Consider the following 13,740-nt stretch of genomic DNA (forward strand, 5'->3'; position numbering starts at 1 on the left):
GCCCGCCGCCGCGTGCCCGCTCCCACCGGAAGTGCGTCACTAGCTAGGCGCTTCGCCACCCGCGGCCTTAACTAGAAGTCGAAACAAAACAAGCGGCCGAGGCGGCGGCAGCGGCGACGGGACGGGGGAGGGGCGCGCCGGAACCGGAACCGACCAGACGCCGGAACCGGAACCGAGAGCGGGTTGCCAGGGCCCTAAGAGGGCTGGCGGCGGCGGCCTCGCTCGGTGAGTGGGACGGGCCGCCACTGGCCTGTCTGGCTGGAGCCGGGAAGGCCGCGACGCGAGCCCCGGGCTGCCTGTTCAAGGTCACGGGCCGTGCCAGCCTCGACCCCTCGAGCCCCGCGGCGTGCCGGGCCCACCGATGCAGGCGGGGCCGTTACTCTACCCCCGGGGTCGGCCTCCTGCCTCCGAGAGGGCTGGCGGCTAACGAAGGCGGCTTCCTGGAGGAGGTGGTGGCGGGCCCAGGGTTTGGAGGCTGGAGCTGAGCCGCAGCCCTGCCGGGGCGCTGGTCTCTAGTCAGTAACCCCGTGCAGCAGGATAGGTCGGAATGGTCTCTAGACAGCCCCTTTCTTGTCTCGGTATCCCCAGGAGAAGTGGGAGGGACGCGACCTTAAGCAGAGGCCTGGTGCAGAGGCGGAGGGTGCCCCCCCCCCCCCCCCCAGCTATGGATCTGTCGTCATTAAAGATCCAACCTCCTAGTCCCCCATAGAAGAACGTCCCTCTAACCCTCCACCACACACACACCTTGGGGAACACAAAGTAGTCAATATTTACTACCATTTCGGGTCAGGCTGCAACGGGTCCTGGATTCATAGTTCATCCCCACTGTTGTCTCAATTTTGAAAACTTTATTTTGGATGGAAAAACAGTCCAGAATCTACTGATGGGTCTGTGGGAAACTGAATAGAAAGTCTCTAGCCCAGTGCTGATGAGTGAGTGGACCTGGAAAAGAAGGGGATGATGTCGGCTTCATTCTCAAACTGGATGCTCGTCCTGCCTTGGCTCTGGGGCAAGATTGCTGCTGAAAGGGTAGTGTGACAGCTACTCTTTTCTCCCCAGCTTTTGCAGGCCCTTTTCTGCTTGGGATAGCAGTTGGAGAGGAAAATGTCTTCTGGGATGTGGGAAGAAAAACCAAACCGTGCATAGGAATAAATTCGAGGAGGGTGGGAGTTGGCAGGTGACAGGTGGAGTATCTTAACACCAGGACCTTGCCTGGGCAATGATAGCACCTGGGCTGAGCCTGTCTTGAGCCACAGAGCCTGGTCCCTTTGCTGTTTGATCGTCTTCTCCTTTCTGCCTTCCTCCTCCACCTCCTACTTCTTGGGTGGTGACTAAGCAGCCAGTGAGAGTGAAGAAAAGTGAGCACCCTGCTCAGAGTGCCAGCCCTGTGGGTTGGAGCCATGGCTTCTCTCCAGATTGGTTGAGGAGACAGGTTCCAGGCTATGGCTGCCTTGACCTGGCGCCTCCTCAGTAAGGCTCCTATCTTTGTGGGTCTGTATGGCAGGCATTTAGGAGTCTCTGCCAGAAGTTGTTGCTACTTGTATTGTTTATTCCTTCAGAATAGTCTGAGAGTGTCCAGGGTTACATTAGGTGATGGAGAGATAGTGTTCTATAGGCTTAGTCATATTCTGGGGTTGCTGAGCCCTGGCTGTGACTGAGGAGCAAATTGTTGGGCCTTGGTGGTGATCACTGGTCCCTTTTCATTAGGCTGTCGGTTCCTTGTTGGAGAATTTGGCCCCAAAGAGTTGCCAAGATAGCTGGGCCAGGAAGAAAGCGCCGCAGCCCTGACCCAGACGCCGTTACCGACCCCGGGGCACTCTGGCTGTCGACCAAGCGGCTCAAGATGTCTGGTGGGGCCAGCGCCACAGGCCCAAGGAGGGGTCCCCCAGGATTGGAGGAGGCCACCAGTAAGAAGAAGCAGAAGGATCGAGCAAACCAGGAGAGCAAGGATGGAGATCCTAGGAGAGGTGATTGTGATATTCCCACAGTACTTGTGGTCTCCTCCTCCACCCTGTTGAGCATGCAGACTAAGGGTTGAGAGATGACATTTTTACTGTTCCTTCTGTTTTGGTCTGATACTGAGAGAAGGACTCAGAGCAGGCTTGGTAGAGTCTCAGCTTTAAGTCTAGGTACCTGGCTGAGATCCTTGAAGATGGTGCTTGGTGGAGTGGTAGGGTCTTGGAGACTACCTCCCCATCATCATTTCCCGGTTCTTTGTTGTCAGGGTCGGCATCTTCTCGGGAGGAGCAGGCCAAAGAGGGTGAGTAATAAATAGGCCTTTTGGGTGCTAGATTGCTGGGGGTGGGGAGGAAACACTGGGGCTATAATGCCTTCATCTGGAGCAGTTCTGTTAGGGCTGGGTCTCTGGCACCTGTTTATCTCCATCAGGAGCTTATGGAGACCCTCATAGTCTCATTGGTACTCCTACAGAGTTGTTGCTTGATTGGAGGCAGAGTGCAGATGAGGTGATTGTCAAGCTGCGTGTGGGAGCAGGTCCCCTGCGGCTGGAGGAAGTGGATGCTGCTTTCACGGACACAGACTGCGTGGTGCGGCTTCCAGGTATGTCCATCTGCCCTGAGCCCAGTGGTGTATTTGAATCCTCTGATATTTCCCACCCTAGCTCACTGCCCCTACTCTGTCTCCAGGTGGTCGGCAGTGGGGTGGTGTTTTCTACGCTGAAATAGAAAGTTCTTGCACCAAAGTACAAGCTCGTAAAGGTGGCCTCCTGCAGCTGGCACTGCCCAAGAAGGTGCCTCTGCTCACATGGCCCTCTCTTCTGGTAAGTTCCACAGCAGAGTAGGGTAGGGATAACCAGTGTAGTTGACAGGGCCTGACTGCTGTATCTTTGATAGAAGAAACCTCTAGGGACCCAGGAGGTGGTACCAGGGCTGCGGTGCCAGGAGAATGGGCAGGAGCCATCTCCCATTGCTCTGGAGCCAGGCCCTGAGCCCCGTCGGGCTAAACAGGAGGCCCGGAACCAGAAGCGGGCCCAGGGCCGTGGTGAGGTAGGCGCAGGGGCTGGCCCCGGGGCCCAGGCAGGCCCCAGCGCCAAGAGGGCTGTGCATCTCCGCAGAGGGCCAGAGGGGGAAGGGTCCAGAGATGGGCCTGGACCCCGGGGTGATGCCCCCCCCTTCTTGGCTGAGACAGCCACCCAGGTGAGAGTGGGGTACCTGTGGGAGCTGGGAGAGGGGAGAGTTGGGAGATGGTCAGCAGTGGGGGGCCACCTGCCAGACCTGCAGCTGATCCTGCCCACAATCTTGCCACAAATAGGCAGAAGCTGAGGAACAGCTCCGGGTACCACCATTGAACCCCCAGACCTGCCTCTTGGGCTCAGAGGAGAATCTAGCACTCTTGACAGGAGAAAAGACTGTGTCTCCCAGGAATGACCCAGTCTCCCCAGCCATGTCCCGGAGCAGAGACCCTGAGAAAGGTGACCGTTCCAAAGAGGAGATGGCAGTGGCAGCAGATGCTGTAACCTTGGTGGATGGTAAAGGTGGGGCTAGGGGTGGGCAGGCAGAGCCCTAGGTTGGGTTGCAAGGTTGGTGGGTGGATAGGGAATAGAACAGCAGTGGGCTGGAACCTGTCCTGGGTGGTGCTGAGCTGTGGTCTCAACGTAGAGCCGGAATCCATGGTGAACCTGGCATTTGTCAAGAATGACTCATATGAGAAGGGGCCAGATTCCGTGGTGGTGCACGTGTACGTGAAAGAAATCCGCAGGGACACCTCTCGAGTGCTTTTCCGCGAGCAGGACTTCACACTTATCTTCCAGACCAGGTGGGTGGGTAGGCAGGAGCTGGGGCAGAGGGTACACTTCAGGCAGGACAGTGTATCTCATGCTCTTTTTCCCTACCCTTCCTACTGCCCTTTCCCTGGTCTGCTTCTGCAGGGATGGAAACTTCCTGAGACTACACCCGGGCTGTGGGCCCCACACCCTCTTCCGTTGGCAGGTGAAGCTCAGGTGGGTGGTTCTCGGCCCCCAAGCACTGTGCCTTGTCCCACCCTGGGCTCAGTCTCCCTGGCCCAGCTAGCCCGACACCTACTTCACCTAAGTCCCTGAGTTCAGCCTTTCCCCACAGGAACCTGATTGAACCTGAGCAGTGCACCTTCTGCTTCACCGCCTCTCGCATTGACATCTGCCTCCGTAAGCGGCAAAGTCAGCGCTGGGGGGGCCTGGAGGCCCCAGCTGCACGAGGTCTGCACACGAGCTCCCTTCATTGTCCAGCCTTCATAACCCGGACCCCCAACCCCTGCCACATGCTGCTAACCACCAGCCCCCTCATTCCCCCTTTTTAAGGTGCAGTGGGTGGTGCAAAGGTTGCCGTGCCGACAGGTCCAACCCCTCTGGATTCAGCACCACCAGGAGGCACCCCTCACCCCCTCACAGGACAGGAGGAAGCTCGGGCTGTGGAGAAGGAAAAACCCAAGCCTCGGTCTGAGGACACGGGGTTGGATGGTGTGGCTGCCCGTACGCCCATGGAGCATGTAGCCCCAAAGCCAGAGCCACACCTGGCCTCGGTGAGAATCCTGGGGTGGGGAGGGCCAAGGGTAAAGGCTGGAGAGCCTCAGGGCTACTCTTTCATGCCCCTCCTTGCTCCTACAGCCCAAGCCCACATGTATGGTGCCTCCAATGCCCCATAGCCCAGTGAGTGGAGACAGTGTGGAGGAAGAGGAGGAGGAAGAGAAGAAGGTGTGTCTGCCAGGCTTCACTGGCCTTGTCAACCTAGGCAACACTTGCTTCATGAACAGTGTTATTCAGTCTTTGTCTAACACTCGGGAGCTCCGTGACTTCTTCCATGGTGAGAGCAGGACCAGGAGCCAGGGGCTGTGGGCAGAGGGGATGTCTTTCCCCGCTCACACTTCTACTTGGCTGCTGTCCCTAGACCGCTCCTTTGAGACTGAGATCAACTACAACAACCCATTGGGGACTGGTGGGCGTCTGGCCATTGGCTTTGCTGTGCTGCTCCGGGCGCTATGGAAGGGCACTCACCATGCCTTCCAGCCTTCCAAGTTGAAGGTGATCTGTGGCCACTCCCACCCTGGCTAGATAGGGTGGGGAAGGCTAGCCAGCTGGGTATGTGGTGGGTTTTGGGGCTCCGTGCTCACACTTGGCCCCTGTATCCAGGCCATTGTGGCGAGCAAGGCCAGCCAGTTCACAGGCTATGCACAGCATGATGCCCAGGAGTTCATGGCTTTCTTGCTGGATGGGCTGCATGAAGACCTGAATCGCATTCAGAACAAGCCATACACAGAGACTGTGGACTCGGATGGGCGGCCTGATGAGGTCAGGATTGTGGGCAGAGGTGGGCATATCTCATGCATATCCCAGTCCCTGGGTCTCCTTGATCCTCACCACTCTGCTCCTCAGGTGGTGGCTGAAGAAGCATGGCAGCGGCATAAGATGCGGAATGACTCTTTCATCGTAGACCTATTTCAGGGGCAGTATAAGTCGAAGCTGGTGTGCCCTGTGTGTGCCAAGGTGTGAAGGGCTTCCCTGGAAAGATGCCCCTAGCTTGGTCTAGATAGCCTGGTTAATTTGTAGGTGGGGGCATGTACATCTCAAGATGTTGTTTGAGCAAAGAGACTGACAGGGAGGTCTTCAGCTTCTTTGTGGGCTGCGGAGGTCAGGCTAGATGGCTCTCCTAACTGAGATAAAAGGGGTGTTTGGGTTCAAAGCCAGCTTATATGGTGGGGCCGGGGTATGGGTAAGATTGGAAAGACATTTAGGGTACAGGTGAGAGACAAATTGATACGTGGCGAGGCTGAGCAAGGCCTCAATTGCCAGAAAGAGGGAGTATTCTCTCCTGGTGGCCGTCCTAGTCTGTACAGTATTCTCAAGCCTGAGAGTTGAGAATACTGAGGCCCTAGAGCCATCTGAGTACCTGGGTTGGGCCCCCTGGGTGTAGCATCCCATCCCTCACTCCCTGTGCAGCCACCTGGTGCCACTTGTGTATCCCAGGTCTCCATCACTTTCGACCCATTCCTCTACCTGCCGGTACCCTTGCCACAGAAGCAGAAGGTTCTCCCCGTCTTCTATTTTGCCCGGGAGCCCCACAGCAAGCCTATCAAGGTGAGAGAAGTGGGCTCCTATTTCTGGGCGTCCCAGAGACCCTGGTCCACCTCCTCCATGGACTCTACTTTTGTTACCAGTTTCTGGTGAGCATCAGCAAGGAGAACTCCAGCGCAAGTGAAGTGTTGGACTCCCTCTCTCAGAGTGTCCACGTGAAGCCTGAGAACCTGCGTCTGGCTGAGGTACATCTGTCCTTCCCTAGAGTCTTAGGCACACAGATATATATACGTGCTTTCAACACAAACCCATGTGAACACATACGTCTGAATTCATACCTATACACCTATGTACATGTGACTCCACAAAACCCACTGGTATGTTAGGGGTTTAGGCACGGTTGAAGCCAGGTATTTGGGTTGTGTAACAAAAGTGCCCTCAGTTCTCCAGGTTGCCATCGTCAGGGTTTACTCCCCCTTTGGTGGGGACCCTCAGCTGCTTTTCCATCTTCATACAAGGAGCTGGAGCTTTCTAGCAGCTGTGGTTCTCCCTCTGTCCTGCTGCTCCCTCATATTATCCCAGATCTGTGTGCTAGTCTTTCACAAAGATTCCTAGCTTCTGGCCTAGAAGTGCTGTCTTTGGGGATAAAAGTAGGAAGGAGCCTCCTCAGATATGGCCCCACCATAACAGCCATGTTGCAGTCTCAGCAGGGCCCCACTGATTGATAGAGTAGAGGCCTTAGGTATGGAGTGCTGGTCTGGTAGGTACCTTTCCCACTCCCAGCTTTCAGACTCTCTGATGCACCAGGCTGCTTATTTTGTTGGGCACTGAAGCTGGTGCCAGCAGAGGCATATGATGCTTTAAGGCCACAGTCTCCCCTCTGCTGCCCAGATCCAAGTTCAGGGCCATGCCTCCTTGTTGTGCCCTGAGTCAGGGCTAGAGAAAGGGTTCGTCCTCACATAGGATCTGTGTGTTCTCTGCCCCCCAGGTGATAAAGAATCGTTTCCACCGTGTGTTCCTGCCCTCCCACTCATTGGACACCGTGTCCCCATCTGACACACTCCTCTGCTTTGAGCTGCTATCCCCAGAGTTGGCTAAGGAACGGGTGGTGGTGCTAGAGGTGCAGCAGGTAAGTGAGGACCAACCTGATGACACAGGGCCCTGTGGAACAGGGGCATGTTCACCGGAGCTGGCCTTGCTGAGCCAAACAACCCACCCTAGCGCCCCCAGGTGCCCAGCATCCCCATCTCCAAGTGTGCAGCCTGCCAGCGGAAGCAGCAGTCAGAAGATGAGAAGCTGAAGCGTTGTACTCGGTGCTACCGCGTGGGCTACTGCAACCAGTGAGGACCCTGTGGTCTCCCCCTCCCAAACCCTGCTGTCCATGTTTCACTTGCCATCCTACCTCCTCTCCACATAAAGGCACATATTTAAAACCCCTTGCTTATCATTCTACTCTGCAAGAGTCTGACTTTTAAGGGTTGGGGTAGGGGGTAGGGCTGGCACATGCAGTTCCTAAGGACAGAGGCTAGCCCCCAGTGGAGAGTCATAAAGAAGTGGGGCCTTGGCCCTATTCTTAGTTCCCCCTTCCCTCCAGGCTCTGCCAGAAAACCCACTGGCCTGACCACAAGGGTCTCTGCCGCCCTGAGAATATTGGCTACCCATTTCTGGTCAGTGTACCTGCCTCACGTCTCATTTACGCTCGTCTTGCTCAGCTGCTAGAGGGCTATGCCCGGTGAGTGCCCAGTGGTTGGATTAGGGTGGGGTAGTTGGGGGAGCAGAGATGTCAGGTAGGCTTGTCAGGATTCTTACTTGCCTTGCTGCCTGTTGCCAGGTACTCTGTGAGTGTATTCCAGCCACCCTTCCAGCCTGGCCGCATGGCCTTGGAGTCCCAGGGCCCTGGCTGCACTACGTTGCTCTCCACTAGCTCCCTGGAGGCTGGGGACAGTGAGAGGGACCCGATTCAGCCGCCTGAGCTCCAGTTGGTGACCCCTGTGGCTGAGGGGGACACAGGGGTCCCTCGGGCATGGGCGGCCCCTGACCGGGGCCCTGTGCCCAGCACCAGTGGCGTTTCTTCTGAGGTGCTGGCCAGTGGGCCTGTTGAAGTTGGCTCCTTGCCTGCTGGTGAGAGGGTGTCTCGGCCCGAAGGTAAGAGTCTGCTAAAAGGCTCTGCGGCTGGGGTAGGGGAGGTTGGGGGAAGCTTATTTAGGTCCCAGTAGGTAGGAGAGCTCTGATTTTATGTTTCTTCACAGCTGCTGTGCCCGGATATCAGCATCCAAGTGAAGCCATGAACTCCCACACACCCCAGTTCTTCATCTATAAAATTGATGCATCTAACCGAGAGCAGCGGCTAGAGGACAAAGGTGTCTGAGGCTATGGGTGGGAGCCACGGGGTGGCCTGGGCTGGCCACTCCCGCAGCTACGTGACCCCTCTCCCTGCCCATTTCTAGGAGACACCCCCCTGGAGCTGGGTGAGGACTGTAGTCTGGCTCTAGTCTGGCGAAACAATGAGCGTCTACAGGAGTTTGTGTTGGTAGCCTCCAAGGAGCTGGAATGTGCTGAGGATCCAGGGTCTGCTGGTGAGGCTGCCCGTGCTGGCCACTTCACTCTGGACCAGTGCCTGAACCTCTTCACTCGGCCTGAGGTGCTGGCACCGGAGGAGGCTTGGTGAGGACAGGGCAGCAGGCAGGGAGTGGGCTGGGTAGAGTGGAGATTTGCTGGCCTTGACCCCACCTCTGGTCTTCTACCAGGTACTGCCCACAGTGTAAACAACACCGAGAGGCCTCCAAGCAACTGTTGCTATGGCGCCTTCCTAACGTACTTATTGTTCAGCTCAAGCGCTTCTCCTTTCGGAGTTTCATCTGGCGTGACAAGATCAATGACTTGGTGGAGTTCCCTGTTCGGTGAGCCATGAGCCCTGGTCCCTGTGGTCTGGTCGTGGCGGGTGTAGCATCCTGGGTACTTATTGACTGTCTCACGTTTCTGTGGCTGGGACCACAGGAATCTGGACCTGAGCAAGTTCTGCATCGGTCAGAAAGAGGAACAGCTGCCTAGCTACGACCTGTATGCTGTCATCAACCACTACGGAGGCATGATTGGCGGCCACTACACTGCCTGTGCGCGTCTACCCAATGACCGCAGCAGCCAGCGCAGCGACGTGGGTGAGGGCACACGCAGCCAGCAGGATAGGCGGTATGGGTGGTGGTGCAGGTTATGTTCACACTCTTCCCACCTCGCTGTAGGCTGGCGCTTGTTTGATGACAGCACGGTGACAACAGTAGACGAGAGCCAGGTCGTGACGCGTTATGCCTATGTACTCTTCTACCGTCGGCGAAACTCTCCTGTGGAGAGGCCCCCCAGGGCAGGTCACTCTGAGCACCACCCAGACCTAGGCCCTGCAGCTGAGGCTGCTGCCAGCCAGGTGAGGCATGGGAGAGGCTTCACAGGCTAGGGAGCTCAACTCACAGATGGGATGGGGTGGGGCACAGCCTTTTCTCCTCCAGCCATAGGTCCCTGGAGTCTTGGGATTCGTGATCCTCTTACATCAGAGTCCTAACTGGAGGGATTCCCGTGCTGTAGTGACACTTATAAAGGTGCACACACACCAGCACATTGCTGTTGGCATACATATAGGCATTCTCTTGGCACAGGCTAAGTAGTTGCTTTGAATCTCACTGGGTAGGTTGTCATAGATAGACTGTACCTTACATTCTCCCAGCTTCCCCATGCACCTTCCTCACATGCCAGCCAGCCCACAGACCCAGCCTGGGCTAGGGTGGCCGCCACCTTCTCTGAGGTGAGCGTCTATCCCTGCTGAGCCCTCGGGTTCTTCTGTCCCTTACTGATGTAGAGAGCCATAGTTCTGGTTGGTGGGCACAGCTGTATCTCTTGACTGGTTTCTTCTTTGCTGTCCTCTCCTCCCTTGAGCCCTTTCTGGTCAGATGCAGAGGAATCCTGATAGAAGACAGTCACAGTCTATCTGGACATGGGTGGGAGGGAGCCAGATTACTCGGGTTGGCAGTTCTATCCTCTATGAGCTCCTCTGTGGGAGGCCTGGGTTAAAAAGCTGGCAAAAAAAAAAAAAAAAAAAAAAAAAGCTGGCCAGCTAACTATCTCCTCCCTCCTTTGGCCAACCCCTGTGGGAAGCTGCATGTCAATTGGGAAGCTTCTTGACGGGGCCAAAATGCTGTCAAGATTCGCCTGCCTTGGTGCTCTGTCTGGACAACCCTGAGAATCGCCCACTTGGCTCCCATCTGCCCACCTCCCAGCTGCTTGACTTGGGTTGTGTCAGGGGTTATTGCCAGTCACCATGGGTGGGACTTCATGGCCAGGGGTCTTGGGAACACCGGGTCCCTCCCTACCCCCTGCCCCAGGTGCTGATGGCCGTTTCCGCACACTGTAGGCTTCCCGGATTTGGCGGGAGCTGGAGGCCGAGGAGGAACCGGTACCCGAGGGGCCTGTGCCCCTGGGTCCCTGGGGGCCCCAAGACTGGGTGGGCCCCCCACCACGTGGCCCTACCACATCAGATGAGGGCTGTCTCCGGTACTTTGTTCTGGGCACCGTGGCAGCTTTGGTGGCCCTCGTGCTCAACATGTTCTATCCTCTGGTATCCCAGAGTTGCTGGAGATGAGCTCGCAGGCAGCTGCTGTGAGCTGGCCCACCTGCCTGCCTACCGGGCAATGCCTGCCTCTGTGGTGGGGACCAACTCTGGGCTTGGGCCTCAGTGTGTGCATCTGGTGGAAGAGGGTGGGGAATGTGGTTCCTGCAGGGGCAGAGCATCCTAGGGTGGGTATCCGTCCAGCTGTCTGTCCGTTTGTCCTGCTGCTCTGATCCTTGGCCTGGGGCTTAGCCCTGCCCAAGCAGCTTCCTGTATTTAAAGTGTTAATAAAGTGAGACTGTTCAGGCCCAATCTTGTCTCTCTGTCTCAACGCCGCTGCTGTCTGCGCCTGCCTTGGGGCCCTCCCTTGGGTGCCGGGACTCTGAGCCAGCACCCCCGGGATGCCAGGCAGCATACCGGGCAGCCCCCAACCCCTGTCCTCATATTCTGTTGCAGGGACTAGGCCCTGGCCAGGCCCCCGAGGTGGCCCCCACGCGGACAGCCCCTGAACGCTTCGCCCCCTCTGTGGACCGCCCAGCCCCCACCTACAGCAACATGGAGGAGGTCGATTAGCAGGTCCCTGGCTGGTGGGGTGGGGTGGGGACTGGGTTTGGGGAATCCCTGACAAAGGGCCAGCTCTTTGCCGCTTCTCTTTCTCTAACCCAGAGGACACTGGCTTCATCAGTTTGGGTTGGGGGTATGATTGAGGTGGGAACCTCACAGGTTGGGCCCTCTTGTCAGCTTGACCCTCCCAAACCATGGGTCTTGGCTTCTCCAGCCACCCCTCAGTGCTGCGATGATTTGATTCTCAGTTGTACCTTCAATTCTTTCTGACTCGCATCATAAACGTTATAATTTTATTCTTAAAAATTGTAATTTTTTTTTTGCATTTTGGAAGTGATTGCTGCTGTTTAAATATATTTTAAAAATAAATGATAAATAAGCAGACCTAGTGAGTGTGATGCACCAGGTGCTGTGGACACCTTTACCCATCATCTAGAGGGTGTGTTCGTGTGTGTGTGCACGTGCACACTAAAGACCCTGAAAGTGCTCTGTCTGAGGAAAGATTGTGGGATCCTACCTCAGCCCCTGTGGGTCACGAAGCCATCATCTTTCTGAGGCCTACCTGCCGTCCTTTGATCCCACCAGTTCTGGGTCTCACGTGGAGGCAGCTATGTTTGACATCATTATCAATACTTCACACCTAAAGAATGGATGCATACCCCATGAGGCTTCAGAGGCTGGGGTAAAAGGTGTATGCACTGGAGTAGCCTGCGGCTGACAGCCAGACAGCAGGTCATGGAGGACTTGCTGGGGAACAGGAAGCACTGGAGTACTGTCTTTCTCCTTTCCTAGTATCAAGTCTTTCTTGCTGTAGTCTGAGCACCATCTGGATCCCTTAGTGGAGAACAGAGCAGAAAGAAATGCTCTGGGGAGAAAGATCCTGCTCCAAAAAGAGGACAGGCAGCAAGCCCAGAGCTCGTCTTGGCTGCCATTGTGTGGAATGGAAGGTGCAGTGTCCTGCTAGGCCATTTCTTCGAGTCTTTGAGACCTTGGCTCCTGGACTTTGCCCCAGGCTGTTCACCCATCGTGGGTCTGCAGTCTTGTCCTAATCTCAGAGCCTCTGTTACCTTGCACATACACATATCAAGGGAAAATTTTTTTTTTAAGATTTATTTATTCATGAGAGACAGAAGAGAGAGAGACATAGACATAGGCAGAGGGAGAAGCAGGCTCCCTACAGCAAGCCTGATGCAGGACTTGATCCTGGACCCCAGGATCACGACCTGAGCCAAAAGCAGGCACCTAGCTGCTGAGCCACCCAGGCATCCAATAGCAAGGGCAAATCTTTTATTTTTATTTTTATTTTTTTTATGATAGTCACACAGAGAGAGAGAGGCAGAGACACAGGCAGAGGGAGAAGCAGGCTCCATGCACTGGGAGCCCGATGTGGGACTCGATCCCGGGTCTCCAGGATCACACCCTGGGCCAAAGGCAGGCGCCAAACCGCTGCACCACCCAGGGATCCCAGCAAGGGCAAATCTTATGAGAAACTTCCTCACCTCTTTTTTTTTTTTTTAAAGATTTTTATTTATTAATGAGAAACAGAGAGGCAGAGACACAGGCAGAGGGAGAAGCAGGCGTCATGCAGGGAGCCCAACGTGGGACTTGATCTTAGGTCTTCAGGATCACACCCTGGACTGAAGGCAGCACCAAACCACTGGGCCACTGGGGCTGCTCTCCTCACCTCTTTTTATGGATAATGCTGCCTCCTCCTCTGTCCAGTTGCTTGAGGGTAAGGGTGGGTGTCTCCAGCCAGAGGAGATGGGGAGCAGAAGTACTGATGAGGTGAGTATTTAGATAAGTCAGAAAGAGTAGAAGGTAGGTAGAGATGGTGCAGGATATTGGCAGCCCTGTAGATCCATCCTTGCTCCAAGTCTCTGGGGCCAGTCTTACAAGAAGCTTAGCATGTAGGCCCTGCTAGTACACCTTAGCTCAGTTGGAGTTAGAGAGGGCAGTGAGCAGAGGGAGCTCCTGCAGAAAGCTACCCTTGTGACCAGTGTTGGCTTTTTCTTATGGGAACATGGCACAAGGGCAGTGTAGGGTTGCTGGCTATGGAGTGGAGCCTGGAGAGATGGGTGTGAGAACCTGCAGAAATGGTAAAATTGCCAAGCTGAATGCTGGTGCTAGCATACTGTTAGAAGGCCTTCTAGGTATGGGCTGCAACAGGATTGTGCTGGAAGTTTACTGCACAGCCCCAAATGTCTAGCACCTGGTGGTCTGCTTGTACTGGATGCACTAATCCAGGCCCTTTGTCCGCCCCTGACCACAGCCTGCTGCTGTTGTGTCTGCCATATAACCTTTCTGTGGCATCTGCACTGTGGCCTCTACTGTCTCTGTCTGGTCAGCCCCTGGGCCCAGTTTCTTCCCATGCCACAGCTGGGCCTTGCTGACCACTGCTTGGTTTTCTCCTTGATCATCTTTTTCTTGATTTTCCTTGAAGTAGTGCCAAGGACCCATGTAATAAGCAAGCCAGCCCCTGGGCTAGGCCATAAAATTTAAAGGTTCTATTCTGTGCAAGTCATAGGGCTCCAGAGGGCTGGCTAGCCTGCCACACTGGTGGGGCTACTGCCTCATCTTG

General features: G+C 55.8%; 1 protein-coding gene across 19 annotated transcripts; it reads left to right on the forward strand.

Annotated features, from left to right (window-relative positions):
- The first annotated feature begins 44 nt into the window (after positions 1-44).
- On the forward strand, positions 45-11,544 carry USP19 (ubiquitin specific peptidase 19). Of its 19 annotated transcripts, none has more exons than XM_038566471.1 (27): positions 45-225; positions 1,708-1,967; positions 2,225-2,260; positions 2,431-2,559; positions 2,646-2,779; positions 2,853-3,155; positions 3,271-3,493; positions 3,618-3,774; positions 3,887-3,958; positions 4,077-4,192; positions 4,295-4,515; positions 4,601-4,796; positions 4,881-5,014; positions 5,123-5,281; positions 5,366-5,476; positions 5,957-6,067; positions 6,148-6,249; positions 6,993-7,133; positions 7,226-7,344; positions 7,599-7,736; positions 7,836-8,149; positions 8,254-8,364; positions 8,452-8,668; positions 8,752-8,904; positions 9,002-9,162; positions 9,244-9,422; positions 10,404-10,910. In XM_038566471.1, the coding sequence occupies exons 2-27, from the start codon at positions 1,844-1,846 to the stop codon at positions 10,629-10,631; spliced, it is 4,089 nt and encodes a 1,362-aa protein (XP_038422399.1). In that variant the 5' UTR covers positions 45-225; positions 1,708-1,843; the 3' UTR covers positions 10,632-10,910. The 19 variants fall into 19 exon arrangements, with proteins under 19 accessions (XP_038422399.1, XP_038422403.1, XP_038422402.1 ...); XM_038566475.1 differs by having other exon boundaries at positions 4,301-4,515; XM_038566474.1 differs by having other exon boundaries at positions 3,271-3,487.
- The last annotated feature ends 2,196 nt before the right edge of the window (positions 11,545-13,740 follow it).

Source organism: Canis lupus, chromosome 20 (genome assembly GCF_011100685.1).
Source record: "Canis lupus familiaris isolate Mischka breed German Shepherd chromosome 20, alternate assembly UU_Cfam_GSD_1.0, whole genome shotgun sequence".
In the NCBI taxonomy this organism is placed as follows: domain Eukaryota; kingdom Metazoa; phylum Chordata; class Mammalia; order Carnivora; family Canidae; genus Canis; species Canis lupus.

What these genes read in the sequence shown, in the direction of transcription:
- USP19 (XM_038566471.1), top strand. Translation starts at nt 1,844, where the DNA reads ATGTCTGGTGGGGCCAGCGCCACAGGCCCAAGGAGGGGTCCCCCAGGA. An exon ending in TGGCTGAGACAGCCACCCAG is followed by an intron (nt 3,156 to 3,270) that starts GTGAGAGTGGGG and finishes TGCCACAAATAG; the next exon opens with GCAGAAGCTGAGGAACAGCT. An exon ending in CCCACAGCAAGCCTATCAAG is followed by an intron (nt 6,068 to 6,147) that starts GTGAGAGAAGTG and finishes TTTTGTTACCAG; the next exon opens with TTTCTGGTGAGCATCAGCAA.